General features: G+C 35.1%; 1 protein-coding gene across 9 annotated transcripts in view; it reads right to left on the bottom strand.

The window, feature by feature from the left end:
* STOX2 (storkhead box 2) overlaps positions 1-24835 on the bottom strand; it is a 151120-nt gene that overhangs the window by 43318 nt on the left and 82967 nt on the right. For all 9 annotated transcript variants that reach the window (XM_051966066.1, XM_051966064.1, XM_051966059.1 and 6 more), the window contains one exon: positions 6245-6397. In XM_051966066.1, the coding sequence (XP_051822026.1) occupies positions 6245-6397 (153 nt within the window). The remainder of the gene's footprint in view (positions 1-6244; positions 6398-24835) is intronic.

Genomic DNA, 24835 nt, shown 5'->3' with positions numbered 1-24835 from the left:
GTTAAGAAATAGAATAGTAGATCAGTGGAATAGTTTAGATTCACAAGACAATAGCCAATGACTACAGTAATCTAGTATTTGATAAACCAAGGATTACAGCTTTTGGGATAAAAACTCTCTATTTGATAAAAATTACTGGGAAAACTGGAAAACAGTATGGCAGAAACAAGACACTGATCAACACCTAACATCCTTTAACAAGATGAGCTCAAAATGAGTTCACGATTTGGACATAGTGATACTCATAAACAAATTAGGAGAACAAAGGATAGTCTGCTTCTTAGATCTGTAGAGAAGGAAGGAATTTATGGTCAAAGATAAACTAGAGAACATTATGAAATGCAAAATAGATAATTTTGATTATATTAAATGAAAAAGATTTTGTACAAACATAACTTAATGCAGCCAAGATTAGAAAGGAAGCAGAAAATTGGAAGAAAGGGAATTTATATCCAGTGTTTCTGATAAAGGTCTCATTTCTAAAATATATTTTAAAATTGACTCAAATTTATAACAATATAAAAGCCATTCTCCAATCAAATATCAAAGGTTATGGACATCCAATTTTCAGACAAAGAAATTTTAAAAGATAATGATAAATATTGGAGGGGATGTGGAAAAACTGGAACATTAATATATTAATAGAAATTATTCTAGAGAGCAATTTGGAAAGATGCCCAAAAGGCTGTCAAATTGATCCAGCAGTGTCTGTACTGGGTATTCCAAAGAGATCATAAAAACGTGAAAGGGACCACATGTGCAACAATGTTTGTAGCAGCCCTTTTTGTAGTGGCAAGGAACTAGAAACTATGTGGATGCTCATCAGTTGGCTAAATAAGTTATGGTATATGAATGTTGTGGAATATTATTATTCTATAAGAAATGATCAGCAGGATGATTTCAAAAAGGCTTGAAGAGTCTTATATGATCTGATGCCAAGTAAATTGTAATACAGCAAAACAACCAGATTATGTGATGATCAACTCTGATGGACTTGGGTATTTTCAATAAGATGATTCAGGCCAATTCCAATAGACTTGCGATGAAGAAAGCCATCTGCATCCAAAAAGAGGACTATGGGGCCTGAATATGGATCATAACATAGCAATTTCACTTTTTGTTGTTGCTTTTTGTTTGTATTTTTCTTTCTCGTTTTTCTTGCCTTTGATCTGATGTTTCTTGTGCAGCATGATAAATGTGGAAATACGTTTAGAAGAATTGCACATGTTTAATCTATATATATAATTGCATATTATAATCTATATAAATATATTTATATCTATATAATTGAATAGATTAATATAGATAATCTATATTACTTGCTGTCTAGAGGAGGGGGAAGAGGAGGGGGTAAGGGAGAAAAATTTGGAACACAAAGTTTTTCAAAGGTGAATGATGAAAATTATCTTTTCATGTATTTTAAAAATAAAAAGTGTGATTATTTCTTTATAGGCATGGATCAAGGATTAAAAGCTGCCACATTCGACATACAAAGATTTTATATATATATATCTATATCTATATCTATATCTATATCTATATATATATATATATATCTATATATATATATATATATAGATATAGATATAGATATAAAATACATATATATATATATATACATATACACATATATATTCTGGTTTATCAACAAGTGGACAAGAAAGAGAATTAGGAAATTAGACCTTTTGTCCTTCTCCATTCATATGTAGTCCTGGAGGATTGGACCTTGTGTAGGAGGTAGTAAGATGTGAAAAATAAGGGAGTTCAATAACACTGGGCTGTTTTGACAGTGGTGAAGTTGGGGTTTTTGGAGAAAAAGAGAGGTTGTCTATCTTGAGAACAACTGACTATAAAGCTAGGGTCTGAAAGAGAATAAGCAGAGAAAATATTGCTAATTTAATAGGCTCAAAGTGAGAGAGCTAAGAGTGATCTTTGTGCTTCTTTCTAGAAGCACTCTTTCTAGGGTATCTAGACCAACTAACAATAGGGAAGAGAGAATCAAGGGCACACAGCATATACAAGAATCAGTGTTATGTATTTTGCTGGAGTATGCTTTGCGTTCTCTTTCTTCCCCCTTTCCCCTTCCCCTTGTTCATTCCCTCTCTTTTTTCCCTCTCTTCCCCTACCCCCTTTTCAAATCTTCTTGATGGGGATGAGGGTAGTGAAGGAACCTGAGGAATCCCAACATAAAGAGTAAATTAGGACAGCTAGATGGTGCAGCGGACAGTCCCTGGAGTCAGGAAGACCTGAATTCAAATATGGACTCAGACACTTAACACTGCCTAGCTACGTGACCCTGGTCAACTCATTAACCCCAAATACCTCTCTCCCCCCAAAAAAAAGAGTGAATCAAATAGAATGATCCATAAACTGAAAATAGAAGGGTTTTTTCCAATGCTTTTATTCTTATTATTTTTTTCTGATATTCCCATTGCAAAATAACAATTATAGTAACAACAATAATGATAAGAGAAAGGAAAAAAAGGGAAGTACAATTAGATGTTTTAATGCAATACATTCTCTTCTAAGTAGGGGCTGGAAATACCTTAAATATTTTTTATGCTGAGTCCTCTGAGCATGGTAGAATTTATTGTGATGTGTTTTGAATCAACATGTGTTCTATTTCAACCTACGAAATAGTCAAATTCAGTGATCCCAATTCTTAATACCAAGATATTCCAGAGCTAGCATAGAGAGTTGGGCCCTGTGGATAAAAATGCTCAGCCATTCACTAGTTGAGGGGTTACAAAGTCTATCAATCACCTAGGTTATTCCCTTCTTTCACCTGTCTTTGCCTTGACTTCTTCATTTGTACAATTAAGAGTGATAATGTCATCTACCTCATAAATGAATCCTGTAAGGATAAAATAGGAAAATGTATGTGAAGTGCTTGGCAAGCCATAAAGCATTATCAAAATGGCAGCTCCTATTGTCATATTTGATGAGTTCAAATATGCTCAACAACACAGTAATTATTTCAAACAAAATAATAGTTCATTTTAACTGTAAAACAAATCTTGTTTAGATAAATGAATAAAGCATTTATTAAGTATACATTTTGTGCAAAGAGCATTATATGCTAAGGATTGAGGATACAAATGAATCAATTTCATTCAGTACATTTTGTCCAATAATGGAACTCCCTTTCCCCCCTAAATGTCAATCCTTTTTAAAATCCCTTGTGGTCACCTAATTTGCAGCCCTAGATGCATCTTTTGAGTCTTCCCTCACTCTATATGAAACCTATGTCTATATATCCTCTAAAGCTACACCTCCCTTTTATGCATATTCTAATTGATGCCTTTGCTTCTCATCATACCCCTCTCCAATTCATCCACCATCCACCAAACAATTTCTAAAATAATTTTCTAAAGCACAGGTCTGGTTCTAAGTTACTGCTCAAAAATTTTCAGTGTTCTCTGGGATAAAATATAATCTCCTCAATTTGGCACTCAAAAACCTTTATATATCATCCTCTACAATTGCTGACTTATGTTTGATAGTACTCCTCTCCCCCACACCTTTCTCTCTTATCAGCAATGCCATTCAGCCTCCTAAAATTTTGAGCCTACTTCTAGACTCACCTTCTATGTGAATCCTTTCTTAATGTTTCTAATTGTGTTTTTTTTTCAATAATAGCTTTTTAAATAACTAAATAACTAGTGTTTCACAAACCCAAAGACCCCAGCTTTTGGGATAAGAATTCACTATGTGACAAAAACTGCTGGGAAAATTGGAAACTAGTATGGCAGAAACTAGGCATTGATCCACACTTAATACCATATATACCAAGTCAAAATGGGTTCAGGATCTAGGCAGAAAGAATGATATTATAAATAAATTAGAAGAACATAGGATCTGTGGAGGAGGAAGGAATTTGTGACCAAAGAACTAGAGGTCATTATTGATCACAAAATAAATAATTTTGATTATATTAAGTTAAAAAGGTTTTATACAAACAAAACTCATATAGACAAGATTAGAAGGGAAGCAATAAACTAGGAAAACATTTTTACATTCAAAGGTTCTGATAAAGGCCTCATTTCCAAAATATATAGAGAATTGACTCAAATTTATAAGAAATCAAACCATTCTCCAATTGATAAATGGTCAAAGAATATGAACAATTTTCAGACGAAGAAATTGAAACTATTTCTAGTCATATAAAAAGGTGTTCCAAATCACTATTGATCAGAAAAATGCAAATTAAGACAACTCTGAGATACCACTACACCTCTCAGATTGGCTAAGATGATAGGAAAAGATAATGACGAATGTTGGAGAAGATGTGGGAAAACTGGGACACTGATTTCTTAATTCCTTCAGTGCTGAATCTTGACTCTATCCAAGAAGATCATAAGCTCCTGAATGCCAAGGGTATTTGTCCTTTGCTCATTGTATTCCCAGGTCTTAATACAATGTCTTTCATGGAATAGGAACCTAAATGCCTACTGAATTAAATTTTGTGGGAGAGAAAGTAGTCAGAAGAATTCTGAAAATAAATCATTGCTAGAAAATTGAAATCACTTCTTTATTCCTTGATGTCCATGAATGAAAGGGTAAGCAGTCAACAAATATCTATTATTTCACAGGAAGGTGGGACAATGGATGGAGCTCTGGCTCTTATCAAAAAAACCAGAGTTCAGAAGTCACTTAACTTCAGTTTCCTCAGTTGTAAAATGAGTATCAAGATAGCACCTATCCTCCCCCCACCCCAGAATGGTTGTAAAGATCAAATGAGATAGATAATGTTGGTAAAGCATTTCAATGTCTTGCACATAGTAGACATTTATTGTTTCTTTCCTTCCTTTCTGACACTAAGGATACAAAGTTGAAAATCTTAACAGATTTGCTTTCAATGAGTTTACATTTTAATGAAGAGATGACCTGAATGAGGTATTTACAAGATTTGACGCGATAGAATACTGATCCTCTAGGGCCAGTCACTTACCTTGATTGCCTTCAAAAAAAGATAAATGTAATAGAGATAAAAGATAAATGTAACACAGGTATGCGGGTAATTTTAGGGGAAAGGGCACAAGCAGGAAAAAGAAATGAGAAACATCCTACAGCAGAAGGGAACATTAGAGCTAAATCTTGAAGGAAACCAGGAATTCTAAGAGGGGTAAGGAGGAAGGACACTTCAGGTATGAAGGGACGTTCACTGCAAAGGAAAGAGAAGAAATTTTGTGCAAGACCAATGTGACTAGAGGAATGTATTACATGTCTGGAATAGAAAAAAAAATTTAAATGTGAAGAACTTGGAATATTAAGTAAAGGTTATGTGAAGGCTTATTTTCTGGTTAAATATGCATTTTAGGAAAAGCACTTGGTAGGTGTACAGAATATTAGCTAAAGTTAGAGAGACTTGAAGCCCGGAAAGAAACTGGGAGACCAGGTAACAAATGATATCACATAGCTGCTGCTGTTAGAGAGGCACCCAAAAGGAATGTATATAAGATATATAGGAATGAAAGGATCTGGCAATCTCTGTGTGATGAGAAAGAGAAGAGTTTTTGAAGCTTGATCTCTGAAATGATAAACCCATGTGGACTAGAAAATAATAAAGAAATTCCCTAAGTGACTTGGAATCTGAGAAACCCAATTTCTTCAACATAAACATATGTAAACATAATAGTATCATAAACAATAATAGTATCTATAATTGGTTTGGCAAATAACCTCTTTACACCTAAGTAAACAGAGTCTGACATGTTTCTTAAACTCAGGAACAAAAACCACAGGTGAAGTTGGAAAAGGAATAATTGCTGAAGTTTTAAAAAAAAATTTTATTAGCTCTCAAATAATTAAACTTCACATTTTCAGAGATCAGTGATAAAGATAAATTGCTAGGCATATATATTTATTTTAGACATATCTTAGACAATTTCAAAGCCGTAGAAACTAAAAGATATTAATTTATTTCCTGGTCAGAACTCTTAAATCATTTTATTCAAGCATTTTAAACAAAGAATTAGGATAGTTCATTGGTTTGTAAAAATTAAATAGAATATCTGCTATTTTTATTGCAATATTTGCATAGGCTATAATTTAATTCCTTTGTTCAAGACCAATTTTAAAACAGTGGCTGTTTGGTTGAAGAAGGTACATTGTTATTTTTAAAGTAATATAGCTCCCTTAATTCCACAGTCATTTCAGATAAGAGTTTATTGCTGGTCTCGGTAAACTCAGAAAAAAATGACTTTTAGAAGTTCTAGGCAAACTATTAAACAAGGGCTCTTACCTGGAAAACAAGTAGTCAAGTGTTCCATCAATGCTTCTGGTGTGACAGGTTTTCTTGCAGAGTTCATTGCTGAGATGGCCAAGCAAAGGATTTCTCCAAGTGGAATAAATTGAGATTGGCTGATGGGAGACATGCTGATTGGAGAGACATCACCTATGGAAAAGGAGAGCACATTTTAAGTACTCCATTAAAGAAATCCAATTATATTCTAATTCTTTCCTTCCCCCAATCCTTTTTCCTCTCTCCATCTTTCTGTCTCTCTGATCTCTCTCTCCCTTTCTCTCTTTCTCTCTCTCTTACACACACACACACACACACACAAATATGGAGACACAAAAATAAAACTCTTTCAAGATGATTACAATCCAACAGAAGGGAAAGAACCAATAACCAAGTTTATTATACTGTAGCACATTCCATTTAGATTAAAAAAGAAAAAGGTGTGAAAACATAGTTAAGGCTTCTCTTGCCTCACTAAATAAAGTAAGAGTTTATCATATAGTAGATTATTATAATAATATTAATTATTAATTAATATATAATAATATATAATATAATAATAATAATATATATAATCTAACTTATAGATTATTCTCAACTTCTTTGAAGGAGGTAAGGGGGCTTTTTTCACTGATCCTGTTAGAAAATCTGGTGAAGCCTATAGATACACTTCTCCAAATAATGTTTTTAAAGCATAAAATAAAATATATAGGATGACAAAGGAAGCCAAATTACAGTCAAAAACAGTTATCAAAATATTTTTTAAAAATAAATTCACCCATACTAGGTTAAGAACTCCTAGATCTTAAGCTAGTTCATGATACCATTTGACAATATAATTTGAGCCATTAACACATAAATATAGAATAATTCATGCCATAGTGCAAATATGAAATGAAGAGGAAATTAGTCTTTGTAAATACAAGGATACTTTGTTGTTTCCCTAAAATACATTTTACTTTTGTCTAAAAGAATTTATCCCTCATTCCCAACTTTCCTATTCCAGGCCTTCCATTGCTATTTTTGCATCCTCTCTTATTTATTCATCCTACCTAACCAAGAAATTGTTAAAACTTGTTATTTTTTTTTCTTCATGTTGTAATGCTATCTTTGCTAAAGAAATAGGAGAAAAGATATATAACAAGAGAAATCTTCCAAAAAGTAGAACATCTCTAATGTTAGAAACAAACTGTATAAACATGGAATGCAAAGAATGAAACTCTTAAGATGGGCAGCATATGTGTATATGATTAATATTAAAAATGACAGATAACAGTCAATCTAACTTAACTTTGTCACATTTAGTTCATTTCCCAACAAAACTGTTCTAATTAACTAAGCATTCTATTTTTTAAAATCTGTTTATTCCAAAGCAATAAACTGGAGACTATAAATATCGGTACAATGCCACAACACACAAGTATTTATAGAAATTACTACATTGAGGATTAATTATGATCTATGATTAATAAAGAAAAGAAAACTTGCCAGTTAATCTAAAGCATCTGTCAATATTGCACTTAGTATATGGAATGAATAATCATTTGAATAAGTTGACATATTTTTTTTCATAGAGTTAAAAAGAGACCTTCCAGATCATCAGAGCATCATAATAACTACAACAAAAACTGAAGCTATAGGTGGAGCTGTAAATTGGTCCAAGCATTATGGAAAGCAATTTGAAACTAATCCCTCAAAGATATTAAGTTGTGCAGACTTTTAACCTAGTAATATGCTCATAAAAAGAAGACCAAGAAAAGAGGAAAATGACCCAAAGATACAAAAATAAATTATAGATTCTTCTTTTGCAGTGCAAAGACATGGAAAGTAAGGGTGGCAGAGAATGGCTGAGCAAGTTAGGATATAAGAATGTGATAGAAAACTATGGAAGTGTAGGAAATTATGAAAGAAATGCAGAGAAATCTATGAAGACTTGTATGAATTGATGCAGAGCAAGGTAAGTAGAATCAGAACTAACTAATCTGGTGATTAGGATCTCTGAATAGACCTACACTATTCATCATCATAGGTTCATTCTTGGAAAACCCTTTTTTCTTTGTGGCTTTGTGACTTACCAGAAGCCAGGCTCTGACTCGGGGTGAAAGTGAGGGTGGGGAGGGGGGAGCTAGTCACTCTCATACCAAAAGTATATTCCAGTGAAAAGTCTATCTCTTCTTTTCCTTCTATTTTTTTTCGGATTTTTATCAATACCCCTAGTAATATATGTTCACCAAATTCAACCATTTCTTATGAAATATTATTGGGTTCTATTAGTAATTCTAATAATATTACTTTCTATCATTATTCACTACAAACATACAGTATTTCAGGCGCACCACAAACAGCTTTTGGGATCCGTAGTTGGAGGACTAAATTATTCACAGTACTGTTTCTATTTCTTAAATGGATTACACATTCATGAAGACTAAAAAAGACCACATTTGTAAAATATGCCAATGGCCCAGTTGCAATACAAAGAGCTTCCATCCTCTTTTCCTCTCTCCTCTTCCTAGAAACCTATTGGTAGAGTTACTAATTTGCCAAAGTTTTATCTTAAATACCCTTGGGCTTGGGGGAAAAATCACAAGCAGCCTGTGGTTACAGTTAAATGAACAACTTTGATAGAGAACATAAGAAAATATCTTGTGTTTACAACTTAATTTAATATATTAACACCAATTATATGTATAAATACTGCTTGGCTCTTGAAACAGAAGGTTTACTATAATATTTTTGAGAGATTTGTTCCAAAATTCAAAGATTCCTTTCCTAGAACATTTACTTGAAGACTACAATACCCATACATAAGGGACATAGCATATGGCTCTCATTAACTCAGACTGCTGCTAGTTACTAGCAGCTTCCCTTTGAAACCAAATTACTATACTTGACTTTCAGATGTATGTATTTGAAATTAAAAGGAAAGCTGGAATCCAAAAAGCAACTTCCTCCCTAAAGTTACTGTATTTTGTTTTGTTTAGATGCTGCAGTAGTATAGGATTTTTACTTCATTGTTTCTGATATGGAAGAGAATTTGGCACAAGGGAATATTCTTAAAAGGAAACAGCAAATATTAAGGGAAAAAAAAAACTTTTTAACAAAAAAAAAAAAATGCCCTAATGCTCTCTTCATATACTTCCTAGCCCTGTTAAGAAAACTCAATTCCCACAGCTATTAATTGAAAGAATACTCCTGTTAAGACAGGGAAAAAAAAAACCCAAATAGTTGTACTGAAGTTGGCCTTGCTAACATCAGCTCTGGCACTCCTTACAACTCATAATGAGGTTTAGGGAAACTGCAAAAATAACATGGTAGGTGGAGCAAAAGATGCATATACAAGTGAATTCAAACCAAACTCAAATCTTTCTATTTAGAGTTTTTTCTAACTGTCCACTCATTCCACAAGATAGATAGTGCCCAACAAAAACAAAACAGAAAGCAAAAAAATAAAGCACCAGGCTAGCTGTTCAATTCAGCAGATCCTGACTCACTGCTTTATCAAAGAATCCATCACCATCCCTACACATTGTACACACATTCTCCACTACGCAAATCAGTCAACATTTGCTGTTTTAGGGTTTGGTCAGGGACTAAATGATTGATGGGAAAAAACAGGGTGAAGATAGGGCCAAGTGAGGAAGAAAGGTAGAATGCAGAATGCTATGCATCAACACTTGCTAGGAATCTGCCTCCCTCCCCATCTCCTTTGATAGATTATGCCCATTAGGTGCCTCATTGTCTCCTCTCTTCATTCAGAAATTCTGAAGCTATGTTGAGATATGCATCAGTGGGAAAAGAAGGTCTAATTTAACTCACAGTATCATTGCTGTAATAATTACTATAGGAATATTAGTTCACATCTCTACAATGCTTCTAATCCACTAAGCTGTCTTTCCTAGCTGGGGAGAGGGGAGACATGAGTTGGAAGGGGGAGAGGTGGACCACTAGATCAACTGGAAACTTTAGTGATTCGAGACCTCATAATGATCCTACAATTTAATTCAATTTGTGCCTGAGCGGCAAGTCTTTGTTCATGACATTAAGAGGATTGTGATATGGCCAAAGGAATATCAGATCTGCAGCCCAAAAACCTGGTTTTTTATGCCCAACTCAGCCACTTAACAGCAGGGTGACCCAAAGGCAGGCCCTTAACCTTGATTCATTACAGTTTCCTCACTTTAAAATAGTGATATATTGCTTAGGCTAATTCATAAGGTAAAGAGATGTGCGTGAGATAATGTATCTATATACCTTTTTAACTGTCAAGGTTTAGGTAACAATTACCAGTTGGTAATAGCACATTGTCACATTTGCAGAGCATTTTTATCCGACTGGATTCTCAAAAAACCTTTTGACTGCATTACTTTGGGATTTCTCCGACTTCTCTATTCTGTCTTCCAATAGCTCATCATTGGGAAAAATCTTATCACCCTACAGAATTCCATCAGCCTTGGTACTCACAACACTCATCACTGTCCTCTGACTCTTGATTGGAAGACAGAGCCATGAACTCCAACATCTCCATTTAAGGAGAGGTTCTCAGCACAGACAGTGTGGCAATTTCCACCTGCTTCACTACCTTGGGAATCCCCCTGACTTCACTATTCGTGCTCCACTAGAGACAAGTGTTGCACAGAAAGGCATGGATGGATTGTGATTTGTATTACTAGAGGGAATATTCATAGCTATGCTTCAGATGGAGTGTTCCATTATATTGAATGTAACACCCTTTTATAAGTAAGGCAAAATGTTATGTACACATAGCATTCATCAAGTGAGTGTCGAACTACTCCAAAGACAATCAGAGAGTTCATCATTGATAACTTAAACTTATTTAACCAAGGTTTCTGCCCTAGATTCAATGTTGTTAATTATTTATTGTTCTAAATCAATATACTCTTTAATAAGGTAGAGAAGTGGATCATTTAGGAACATGAGGAACACTGAGAAATAGCATAGATATAACATGGGAGGACTGTGTACATGTTGAAAGTTGTTTTTTTTTTTTTTTTGGGGGGGGGGAGCTAGCATTTATACCATGCTTTAATGTTTGCCATGTGCTTTACAATCAGTATTTTTTCTTTTATTATTTAATATTTTATTTTCCCAATTACATGTAAAAACAATTTTAACAATTCTTTTTTTTTATTATTTTGAATTCCAAATTCTCTCCTCCCTTCTCCTCTTTCCTCATTGAAAGGGCAAGCAATTAGTGAATAAAATTTTGTAAGCTTCTTACTGTAGGTCAGAAACTATGCTAAATGCTGAGGCTACATGAAAAAGCAAGTCCTCACCCCCCTCAAGGAACTCACATTCTCATGAGAGAGAAAACAAATAACTACATTCAAGCAAATTATATATAGGACACATAAAAAAATATTAAGAAAGGGAAGACACTATAAATAAAAGGGTTTGAAAAGACTTCCTAGCTTAAAATGTGATTCATGATCCCATATGGGATCATCTAACTAAATCAAGGAGTTGGACAATTATGATTTATTGTCATAATGTTTGATTTATATATCTATTTTACATATCTATCAGTCTCATATAAAAATTCTTTGGGTGAAAAGAAATACAAAGGATAATGGGCTTAGTAGTACCAACCCTAAAACTACATTATAAAGCAGCAAACATCAAAATCATTTGGTAATAGCTAAGAAATAGAGTGGTGGATCAGTGAAATAGATTAGATACACATAACATAATCAAGGCCTATAGTAATTTAGTATTTGATAAACTCCCAAACTCCAGTTTCAGGGATAAGAAGTTTCTATTTGACTTTTGACATTTGTCTGAGGCTGGATTTGAACTCATTTTTCCTGGCTTTTAGCTTATTAAAAAAAAAAAAAAAACTAATATATCTTGACAACTGATCCCATCACTTCCTGGCAAACAGAGGGAGAAGAAATGGAAGTGTGTCATATTTTATTTTCTTGGATTCAAAGATCAATGCAGATAGCAACTATAGCCATGAAATTAAAAAATAACAACACACTTATTCATTCGAAGGTAAGCATTGGCAAATCTGGACAACATACTAAAAAGCAGAGACATCACCTTGCTGACAAAGGCCCTATGTGAGAGCAATGGTTTTTTTAAATCACAATATAGGGTTGAGAGAGAGAAGCCTATAAGGAAAACTAAGCAGTGTAGAATCTACACTTTCAAAATGAGGTGCTGGAGAAGATTTTTGAGAGTTCCCTTGGACAGCAAGTAGATCAAATCAGTCAATAGTTAAGGAAATTAACTAAAACTATTTTAAAGATAAACTAAGTAAAGGGTTAAAAAAAAAAAAGTAGAAAATATCAGTTACTTGCCCAACTTGGACTCAAAGAGCTTCTCAATGGAGCCCAATTTGAGACGCTTACTTTCTAAATTATGCGTAAAGAAAAAAGTCTCTCTACCAACAGTTTACTGCTGCTCTTGTAGCTCATTCTCTTTTTTATAGCTTTTTATTTACAAAACACATGCATGGGTAATTTTTCAACATTGACCTTTGCAAAACCTTCTGTTCCAACTTTTCCTCCTTCCCTCCACCCCCCTCCCCTAAATGTCAAGTAGTTCAATACATGTTAAATATGTTAAAAGTACATGTTAAATCCAATATATGTATGCGTATTTATACAATTATCTTGCCATACAAGAAAAATCGGATCTAGAAAGAAAGAAAAAAAAAATCTGAGAAAGAAAACAAGAATGTAAGCAAACAACAGAAAGAGTAGAAATGCTATGTTGTGGTCCATACTCAGTTCCCATAGTCCTCTCTTAGAGTGTAGATGGCTCTCTTCATTACTGAACAATTGGAACTGGTTTAAATCATCTCATTGTTGAAGAAAGTTCACATCCATCAGAATTGATCATCATATAATCTTGTTGTTGCCATGTATAATGATCTCCTACTTCTGCTTATTTCACTTTGTATCAATCCAGGTATAAAGGCCTCTCCAGGACTTTCTGAAATCATCCTGGTGATTGTTTCTTACAGAAGAATAATATTCCATAACATTCATATACCACAATTTATTCAACCATTCTCCTCCAATTGATGGGTATCCATTCAATTTTCAGTTTTTAGCCACTCTTGTAGTTGTATCTCAAAGTAGTTTCAATCACAGTTTTCAGAATTGCAAATGATTCAGAATGAAAGCAAGGAAAAGCCAAAAATAGTCTCATTCTATATGAAGGTGACAGTAGTGATCAATTCGTCATTTATTAACCATTATTCTTTTGAGAGGGAGGAAGGGAAGGAGAGAGGGAGGAGGAGGGGGGAAGGAAGCACCAGCTTTTAAAGACAGATAAATCTATCTTTAAAAGTATCAATCAACCAGTCAACAGACAGCCCAACTGTTGACTGGTTTGATAGATAACTTTTAAAAGACCTTGACTATCAATTATAGATACTGATTAATATCCTTTTTACTATAAGATGCCACACTTTCTTACTGTTTCTGCTGTTAGTTTCCAAAGTTTGGCAATTGTTTTTACTTTACAACATGTTGTTGTATGTTGTATGTATGTTGTGTGTTGTTTTTCTTCTTTAAAAATAATCATTCTCTCTGGGAGCAGGTTTCTCGGGGATGTTTTCTGGAGGCAGCCTTAGTTGCAGTTGAAAGTAATAATCATCTCAAAACACAGCCAGGTGATAAAAGTTCAAATCTTTTATTGTCTCCAATATAGCCTGGTTAGTTTTTTTAGAGGCCTATCTCTCTGCTTGGTTCCAAGAGCTCCCTCAAATGTCTCCAAATCCAAAGGTTTGTCCTTTAGCCTCCAGCCAGCACAAAGGTGAATCTGTCTTGCCTCTGAGAGAGGGCTTGTGGGCTTCCTCCCAGAGTGCTCCTCTCCAACTCTAGTCAATGTTCTGAAGTAACTCTCTTCCGAGAGAGGGCTTCTGGCTGAACTCACTTGACGCTTCCCTCTCAATCTAATTCAGCTGAACTCTCTTGACTGGGCCTCTGTCTGCTTTTTATATCTGAGAGAGTGGGATTATGGGTTTTCTCCCACAGTGCTCTCTGGCCCTAAGAGCTTCAAGAGAGGTGTGAATTCAGATATCTCATACTAAACCCTGAAATCTCCCAAAGGTGTGAACTCCAATGAGTAAAGGTGTGAACACAAGCAATGTATCAATTAGTTCTACTTAGTACCTTGTTTCAGGTTCTGGCCCAAAACATCTCCTTGTAAGATTAGATCAAGGATACTGAACCATGCTAAATTAGATAATTATTGTCTCTATCAACTCTACTGACTTAACAGTTTGTAAAGATTCCAACATGTTGCAAGGCAGAGATGGGTGGAATCAACATGACTTGAATCAGATTAAAATGTAATTTGGAAACAAATATTAAAAACAAAATACAGATAACATTAATATGTGGTTTTTCTAAGTCAATATGCAGCCTACAAGGATCCTTGTGTAGGCTTATTGTCATTCAAATCCTTTTTAGTGGTGTCCAATTTTTCATGATCCCACTTGGGATTTTCTTGGCAAAGATAATGGAGTGGCTTGCCAAGTTCTTCTCTAGCTCATTTTATAGATGAGGAAACTGAGGCAAACAGGGTTAAGTGACTTGCCCTGGGTCATGTCACTAGGAAGTATCTAGGGCCAGATTTGAACTCAGGAAGTTGAGTCTTCTCGACTCCCAAATCCAGTGTTCTATCCACAGCACCACCTAGCTGCCCTCTGTGTAGATTTAGTGGTCCCATTTCTATTCGGGTTTGATGTCAGGTTGTAAGACTAAGTGCTAAGGCACTGAGGAAGATACAAAGAAATAGACAAGGCGCCAACATTTGAAAAGCTAAAGCATTTTATTCATGCATTGGTCAAAGGCCCATAGAAATGCTCATGATTCTTTGATAATATGCTGCAACATGAGTTCAATGGAAGATCAAAGATCAGAGCTGGAAAAGACTTCAGAAGCACTTACATCAATCTCATTTTATAAATAAGTTAACTGAGGCCTAAAGACATCAAGTTATTTTCTCAGGCTCACACAAGAAATAGGCACTACTGGAGAGATTAAACCCCATATCCTCTGACTTGAGACTCAGGACATTCACTCAGGCTGGGATCATCAGAAAAAGATTTCCTGTAAAAGTTAGGATCTAAATAGAGTCTTAACATAGGATGGAAAGGAAGAAATAGTGTTTTACAAATTAAATATTTATACTTTATGACAAAAACTGTCCTTTAAGACAGCTAAATATTTTTAACTTTAAATTTAATTGGTGTAGTTGTAGTTTGCTATGCATTTTCCTCATATATTTTTATTTTTTTCATTACATGCTTCACAATTACATGTAAAAAAAAAAGTTTAATTTTTTTTTTTTAAATTTTGAGTTCCAAATTCTCTCCCTTCTTCCCCTTTCCCCTTTTCTTGAGAAGGCAAGCAATTTAATCTAGAATTTCATGTGGTCACACAAAATATATTTCCATGTTATCCAGATTTTTGCTGTTTTGTTTTAATGTTATTTGCATGATGAGATATATTTGAGAAAAAGAAAATATCTCCATTCAGTGAAAGTAGAACATGTTCTAAGAAAGTTGGGAGGAGGGGTTTTTAAGTTGTTTTTTTAAACTTTTCAATTCCTGATCTGAATTTCACATGATCATTAAAAAATGTCTCCAGGACTATCTAAATAAACAGATGAAATGTTACAAAGGTTTATCAAAATTGATTTTATCTGGAAGTGACTTCAGAGGCCACCTTTTTTAAACCTCTAAACTGAGGAACACAAAACACAAGGCAATAAGTTTTCAAGGTGGGATTTGAATGCAGGTCTTTAGATTTTAGGGCCAGAATGGTATTTTCCATCACACTTCCTCCAACAAAGAAGAATCAACACCCTTAGAACCATAGAATGCTATCCTGCCATTGTGATGGGACATGTGATTTTGAGCATTAAACATTTACCTTCACATAATTAAAAGCATTTAACTGAAAACTCCCCTGATGCAAAAAAAGAGATGCCTATTATTATGGATTCTAAAGCAGAACTGTGCTACAACTATGGTTATTTCATCAATATTTTTAAGGGAGGTATTAACAAGTTTCAGGGTATGGGAGTATCCTCTTAAGGAGAAAAATCAGTCTTCCTTGTCTTTTGGTTCCTTAGAAGTTCTACTACCAAGAAATTAAAAGTATGTGACCTGTTGGGAGCTATTAATTAATTCTTTGGAAAACATCCAAATGATATTTCTGAAGTGCCCTACAGCAGCCAATGTAGATGATTTAATCCATAGGTACTTTTGGATTATTTCCTCTTTTGCAAGTCTTGCAGCTGGCTGACTTCAGCTCTAATGTGACACTCAAGAATGAATCATGCTGTGGAGGTCACATCTGCTAGGAAGCCTGCATGAAACAAGACAATTGCCTAGGGCCAGGGAGGAGGGATGGAAGAACAAGTCCACTTTTTAATATACTATGCACCCATTCGAAGCGTTTTAAACATCATATAAGTGTGTGTTGTACACATATATACATACACACACTCACACATACCCCATATATGATTCCCTTCCCTACCTAACCCCTCTCCATCCCCCCCCCAAAAAAAGAGAGAGAAAGAGAAAGGCAGAAACAAAGGCAGAGAGAGAGACAGAAAGCAAATATAAAGAGAACTACTTGACCCTCTGTCCTAGCTCCATCCCCCAGGTAGCTTTGATGCTAAAACTTAGTACATGCTAAGGTATTACATACAAGGAGGAAATAAACAAAATAAAAAGAAAGAGGAAGCTTTTATGTCATCCTGGTTAAAATAAGCAATTCTGTTTGGCTACTGAGGGCACTTTGGAACAAAAAGCTATCCTGATACTTTGTTCAATCAGCCAACATTTATTAAGTGCCTATTATGAGACAAGTATCTGCATATACAAAAGCAAGACAGTTCCAGACCTCAAAGACCTCACAATCTAACACAAGGGACTGGGGGGAGGAGGGGGCACAAGAGGGGGGAATGGGACAGTATGTAAACAAATATATTCAAATCAAGGTATATATAGGATAAATATGAAATAACAGAGGGAAAACAATGGAACTAAAAGTACATACAGTTAGGGAGAGATTTCAGCAGTTAGCTTTTTTTTTTTGTTTTTTAAAGTTCCAGAACTCTCAGTTCTTACAATTAAGGCATGAAATACTGGCACAAGTTCAAAAGCAGAAGGGGAAAAAATTGTATATTTATGTATGCATGCATATATATGTACATATATATACATAATACTTATATTTTTACATATTTACATTACAAGTTTATGCATGTGTTTATTCACACACATACATTTGTAATAAACCAAGAAACAATCCTAAAGAGACTTTGTAAAAGGACTTTGCAGATAATTTTTTTGAAAACAGAAACCAAAAGAACTGCCTCTGTCACATTTCTACTCTTTCTAGCTATTTGCAGGAAAACAGGTATAATGGTTTTTTGTGCCCACTCTGGGATATAACATAGCCACCTTCCCACTGCAATGCCTCAAGATTCTGCAGTATCGCTCCTCTTTTGCCTGGTAATCTGCAAAGTGAAGTCATAGGAACCCATCAGCCAACCTGACTTCTGACTACCCTGCCCAGAATCCTTTGTGAACCAGAATGAGTCATCGCTCTGAGAAAAGCGACAGGACAAAGTCTCTGGATGTCTGAGTGTTTTTCTTTGTCTTGCCACCGGAGGATGCCTGCACTGGGGAGGGTACCCTGCTGCTATTGGAAGTGGGAGGGGTACAAACAGGCTGGCTGGTCAAGTGGGAAAAACAGGTCCACTGCTATGCATTAAAATCAAGATAAAATTTTTAACCTTCCAACAATAAACACGGGCACGTCTCAGGTTCCCCCCTCCCCAATGAAGTTGTCATGTACTCACCAGTCTTAATTACACTTCATACACATCTTCCCTTTTCCCTCTCTGCTTTATTGTGATGAAAGATGCACCTATCTCTTATTTATCAACAGGCCGCTCCATTGTGCACCAGATCAAAGTTTAGCTGCAATGAGTGATTTGTCATAAATTCCAACAGCTGTAACAAGTCCTTGCAGGCTGGAGCCTCATCATCCCCATCACACCCCAATTTCAGGCTTGGAGTACAGGGAACCAGTACTAGCTGCTGAAAGAGGAGAGCCAGCAAAGCTTCGGCGTCTGACAAAGGCATTGCCATTTAGAGTGAGGTCACTATGTCAGGAACTCGTTTTAATGTGTGGGAGTTTTTTCTCCTAAGTTTATGACAGTCCTCAAATAGCATGAGAAAGTGGGCTTCTCTTTATCTGTATTTTATAGAGAGATTACATTTTTTATTCTGCATCAAAAATGGAGCAAAAAAAAATCAATTATGCATTTGTGGAATGATTTCCTCCACACTCTATAGAAAGGAACAAACATTTACTAAGTACCAGGAATACAAATAAAAATATTAGAGGTAAGAGAAACATTAACCCATCAAAAAAGGCTAGAAGTGGGAGTATTCTTTCCCAAGTAGAAAAAGGAGTAAGAAGTATTCATATTGGAGGAGGGAAAATGCAGCAAGTTCAGCCTGAATCTATCCCTAAAATGGAGGCCACAAAATCAGTCGGAGGAGACAGCTTGCATGGTAGAGGGATATTTTGAGACACTGAAGGCATTTACAGGATGAGCATCTGAGTTACAGTGGAAAAATCCTATAGGAATTAGCATCCCATAATATGAAAAGGCCCCATACTATATTACATAGCTGGTTTGTATATGGGCAATATAAAGCTTAAGTAACCTAAAGAATAAGAGTGCTTGTAAACTATAGCTTGCTTTAGAAGAACTCATCAAAACAGAAGAACCTATTCATCAATATTTTGGCTATAAGGCCACTATAAATATAATAGGCATAGTATTTTTAAAGGAATGAGAGAAAGGTAGGAGAGAGAAATTATCAGGAATATTAATAATCACAATAAAACAAAATGGATACAAAGGAAAAAATAACAAATGACAGAAATAAGTGACGGTGATGAGACTCAACCCTTCCCATCAGCATTTCCTTGCTCTTCTTTTCTCTATCAAAAACAAAATCACCAAAAATAAACCAGAACTATCCAGTATATAGCAAATTCTTGTACAGCTTTTTGAACAGAATACAACAGTCACTACCTTCTATAGTAGTTAAACTATTAAAAAAAAAAAAAAACAGACTAGAATGGAATCACAGAAGCAAAGAATCTTCAGAATGAGAAAGAACTTCCCACCCAACCAGGAATCCCTCTAAATCCTTCCTGGCCAATGGACTAATTTAGTTTCTTTTTGACCATTTCCAGAGCCCACAATCCCTTCTCCCACAAAGCCATCTGTTCCATCCACAGACAGTTCTAATGGTTAGAAAGTTCTTCCACACAATGAAACAGAATCTGGCCCTTGTAACTTGGACTCACAGATAATTCTGACAGCAACCCTCCCAAGAAAGTTTGTTTTTCCACAAGAGAACCCTTCAAAATATTTGAAGATGGTGTCATATATCCCCACACACACCTCATATGATCTTCAGACATCATCATCATATTAGTTTCTCTTTCCCTGCTTCTCTAAACATGGAAAAGTCATTTGTTGGTATATCTCTTTTTAAATGTAGCACTAGCAAATGAGGCAGTCTCCTAAGTAGTTCTGGCTATCAGAGTTAGGATTAATGTAGCCTAAAATTATCTTTTTTGAAAGACATATTACACTACTGCTCATACTAAATATACAATATAAATTAAAACCCCTCAGGTCTTTTTTTCACATGAACCACACACTATATAAGACCAGGTAATCTGAGAGACAGAAAGAGAGATTTGATAAAGATGAATAGATAGATGGCCTGACAAACAAATACATGACAAATAGATAGAAATTATATACACAGATGATAGAAAGATGGATGGAATTGAGCCTGGAATCAGTTCAAAGCCAGCCTCATATGCATAAGTGACCCTGGATAAATCATTTAATCTTGTTTGCCCATGGGCAGAAGAGACCCCTCCCCAGGCCAAATCAAACACTATGTATATACACACATACCCACTACGCATACATATATGTAGATATTTATGTCTTCTATCTACTTATCTCTCTTTTTCTTCACCCCTCTCTTTTTCTATTTTCCCAACCCCTTTCTTTCTCTATCAATATCAATACTACTATTGATAGCTAACATTTCTGTAGATCTTACTATGTGCCAGGCACTATGCTAAACCATTAACAATTATCTCTTATGTATACCCCCAAATAAATCTGGGAGTAGGTACTGTTTTTTAGGCACTACCATTTTATAGATGAGCAAACTGAACCAAACAACAAAGGCAGAAGAGATCCCCTCCCCAGGCCAAATCAAATACTATCTTTTTTTTTTTTTTTTAAACAGATGAGGAAACTTAAGTCCAGGCAAATTAAGTGATTTATCTAATAAGATCACATGAATAGTTTATATCAAACTGTGATTTGAACTCAGACTCTCTTACTCTTTAGACAACCCTTGGGGCAAGAGGTTCAGCTATTGAATTTTTTCTGTGCTTCTCTTAAGCAAAATAAATGAGCCTGCACCTGCGTGCTGACATTTCAGTAGCATACAAAGTCATCATATAAGATGAAGAATGAACTATTAGCTTTGGAGGAGAAGTGAGCTTAAGCTCACTTTTTTCTCTGCTTCATCTTGTCCCTTCTTCCCCTCAGGGCTATGGCCTCTCCTAAAGTGGCAATTAGTTTATCTGATAAACTCAAAGTACTAATGGAAAAATGAGAGAAAGCTATATTGGGCCCCTTGGGGCTTTCCCTCCAGTTCCTAGGCCACACAAGTTCACCATTAAGAGCTTCAGAAAAAAAAAATAATAATAATAACCAATCATTAGGAGTTCTTAATCAGAAGCCTGAACTTGGAGCACCTAGATACACTTTTTTTTGGCTGGGAGAAGTATATGAATTTTGATGGGGTCTTTTTGTTATGCCACAGTTCTCTTTTATTGTCCTGACTCAGTTTCCCTGATTATCCTGACTCAGTCTCCCTAAATTGTCCTGCCTTGGTTTCTAATTGTTTTGCTCAGTCTTGCAAAACCACCCCTCCCTCTTAATCAGAATACCTCTTAATCAGAATATTTGATAAGGATAAAAGATTTTATATTTTAGAATATCAGAATACCTCTCTCCATCCCAAGCTATCAGAATATCAGATACCTTCTTATCAAGACATCTCTCCCCATCTCCGGGGTGCCTCCCCCATTATGTCATCTCCATCTCCCATGGCTCACCCCACCCTGTCAGAGTCCCATTCCCACTCCCAGAACCCCATGTCTGAGCCATGTGTATATATATGTCATTGAGAACTCAGATTGCTTGCTGGATTCTTGGAGACCATAGTCTCATTCAGCTCTGGGACCAAACCATGGATCCATTTGGCCCAGTAAATCTCTCCCTTTCAAATAAAATATTAAATACTCTTTAATCTCTATCTTGCCTCAGTTTTTCTGGCATTATACTTTTATTTTTATTAATCTCTAACTAAAATTTGGCATTACCTTCTCTTATAAATTCTTGGAATAGTCATTATTCTGAAAAGGATTCCCTGATAATGTTTTTTCTAATCTATTATAAAATCCTAAGAAAAGAAAATAGTAATAGAGATATAAAGACCAGTACAGATAAGGTGGGTAGATAATCTTCTCCAGCATCAAACTAAAAAAAGAGTAGTTTACAAATTACATTTTAAGCCATATTCTGAAAATGGTTCCCTCCTCTTATGTAGCGCTCACCTGTCTAGACTGCCAGTAATTTATCCCTATTGCTCCATCAATTTTACTTGATTATATTAGTTTAATGAGTTATAACACCTACTTAACCATACTATTCAGTTCATGATTCTCCATTTTGTTTACTAAGATAACACAGAATTATGCCTATCAATAGGCAAGGCTAATTTAAAATAGACATATCAACAATACATAGTCTAAAACTAAGAATTCAAAGACAAAAAGTCTAGAAAAAAATCCAAATATAGGCTCTCTTTGCCCTGGCTCTTTTATGTCCTTTTGGAAAGTTTAGATGTACATACCATCTCTTTACAGATCTCTTTTTCAATACCACAGAATATATTTATGAAAAATAAGGAAAAACATGAGGACAAAGAGATGGAAAGTTGTAAGTGAAGGAAAATGGGTCATGATGATGTAATACCCACAAATATTTCCCATCTCCCATGTTTCCATCTTGCACAAACCAACATTAAAAATAAACATCCCATAACTCAAGTTTATAGTTTCCAATAAAGTTAGTGAGCTCAATTACAACTTGGTGCCAATGGGGCCCAGGTCATAGGTTCAATCATCACATAGTCTGGTCGGTTTCTTTATGCTTCATGGCCCTTGACAGTAACTCAATCCCAGGCAGCAAGCAGTCTTATAAAGACAGACCATGTGGACTACCTAAGAGTATGAGGATGCATTAGCAAAACAACAACAAAATAACCCTTATGTTCTAATTGAGGAAAACCAAATACATGCTCCACTATCTATCTGTCAATAACCTCATTTTTATGATGGATAATTTATTTGTTCACACCCTAGAAATAAAGAAGGGTTAAGGGAGAAATAGAATGTAAAATGAATAGAGGAATGTATTAGAGTCTTAAAGTTACAATACTGATGGTAAAACAAAATAAAGCTTACAGTCAATTAACAAATGAATAATTATTGTTAACAATTTGTTAACAGATATCTAATTGCGTATTTATGAGGTACTATCATTATGCTGGAAAAGATACCAAAAAGCATTCCATTCTGTCTAACCACATCGCTTAGGAATCTTAAAACAAGGATGAAAGAAAAGGAAGGAAAGAAAGGAAGAAAAACAGGGAGGGAGGGAGGAGAAAAGGGAGGAAGGAAGAAAGGGAAGGAGAGAGGGAAGGAAGGAGAAAAGGAGGGAGAGAGGGAAGGGATGAAGTAAAGAGAAGAACAGAAAAGAAAGAAGCGAAGAGATAGAAGAATTTGACTAGATAGAGGGGAGTTGAAGGGGAGAGAAGATAATTCCAAGTAGGAGATGACAGATAAATGAGCAAAAGAACTGACATGCATATGGCAGTGTGAGGAAGAAAGTAAAGAGAGCAGCCTGGCTAGAAGAAATTAGTACTAAAGAGTATTTAGATAAGAAATATATAGTTGTCCATTCTCAAAGAGAACCAAAATGACAAGAGTACATTCAAGTTACAGTGTGTCCAGTTGTAGCTGATCAGATCAATATGAACTCAGAATGTTTTACCACAGATCTGACACAAATAGTCCATATGAATAGTTGGGGTGGATTCTCTTAAGTCTGCACACACTTTTCATTCTTTTGAGCAACCATTAATTGGATTACCATTTCCCCCCCAGTTTTGTATTCATTGTAATATTTTATTTTCATCAAATAAGCTCCTTTTAAAAGGAAGGATCACTCCAGTGAAAAATCTTAAAGCTTCTTCCTACAAGTTTTCCAGCACTCTCTCTAAAGTACTGAGCCGACTCTTAGAGGTGAGGGGATAGGAAAAATATGAGTAGTAACAATCTGTTCGTGCCTTGTACTATTGTATAGATTTGAGTTCACTAGGAGATTCTCTCACTATACAGTTGGCATTTCTAAGGAATTGGAAGAAGGAAGAATGGGAGGGGAGAACGGGGAAGTTTTTGTTTCTTTTGTCTCAAAATTCTGAGTATCTAGAACAGAGACTGATATTTCATAGGTACTTAATAAATGCTTATTGGATTGGATAATAACACAGATTTATGTGAATACAGTCCCTTTTGTTCTAGCTCTTGAAGCTGATAAATAGTACAACTACTGCTACTCAGCAGATTTATCTATCACAAATTTTGAGCACATAATTCAATGTGTACTGGACAGCAAAACAGTCTATGCAAATGGTAGTCCTGCTACTGTTGCAAATTATACATGAGCAACAGAGTCCAGAGTGGAATGTTAGCTTCAGATGAGAAATCACAATACAATGAAAAGGAATTCTCTGAACAGAAATCCCTGGACACCAAAACAACAGTTAACCATTCAGGCTTTCTTAGATGTAAGAACTGATGAAAAGGGCAGGCATGATAAAAATTAAAAACATTACACCAAAGTGGTTTCCAAAAGAGAAAGTCAAACCTTTCTAATCAAGAGGTTATTGGTCAAGGACACCTCTTATTTTTAAGAAAACAATTTCAATTATATTTGGATCAGACACACTGGAATATAGACAGGGGTTCCAAATACTTGAGCAACAAATATTCTTGGCATTCTTGTCTATTATGGAAATCACCAAATGACTGGGGAGCATATATTTATTACACATTTATATATTACTATATATGAAGGCAATTCAATTTTGTTCCTTAGGAACAATAATCAACACATTCCTATAGCACTTTATAAGGTGTCCAAAGCATTTTCAGAAAATCTAAGATGAGCCAGAAGGAGATGTCAAAGGTCATTTGATCCAACCCCCTCATTTATAAGTGAGGAAACAGGCAAATCATAGAGTTGAAATATCTTGCTCACATACCAGTAAAATTTGAATCCACATTTTCTCATTCCAAACACAGAGTTCTTTCCACTGTACCACCAATCTTGGTGATTCACATAGCC

This window comes from Antechinus flavipes, chromosome 6 (assembly GCF_016432865.1).
Source record: "Antechinus flavipes isolate AdamAnt ecotype Samford, QLD, Australia chromosome 6, AdamAnt_v2, whole genome shotgun sequence".
Taxonomy (NCBI): domain Eukaryota; kingdom Metazoa; phylum Chordata; class Mammalia; order Dasyuromorphia; family Dasyuridae; genus Antechinus; species Antechinus flavipes.
This window is presented reverse-complemented; position numbering and strand designations above follow the sequence as displayed.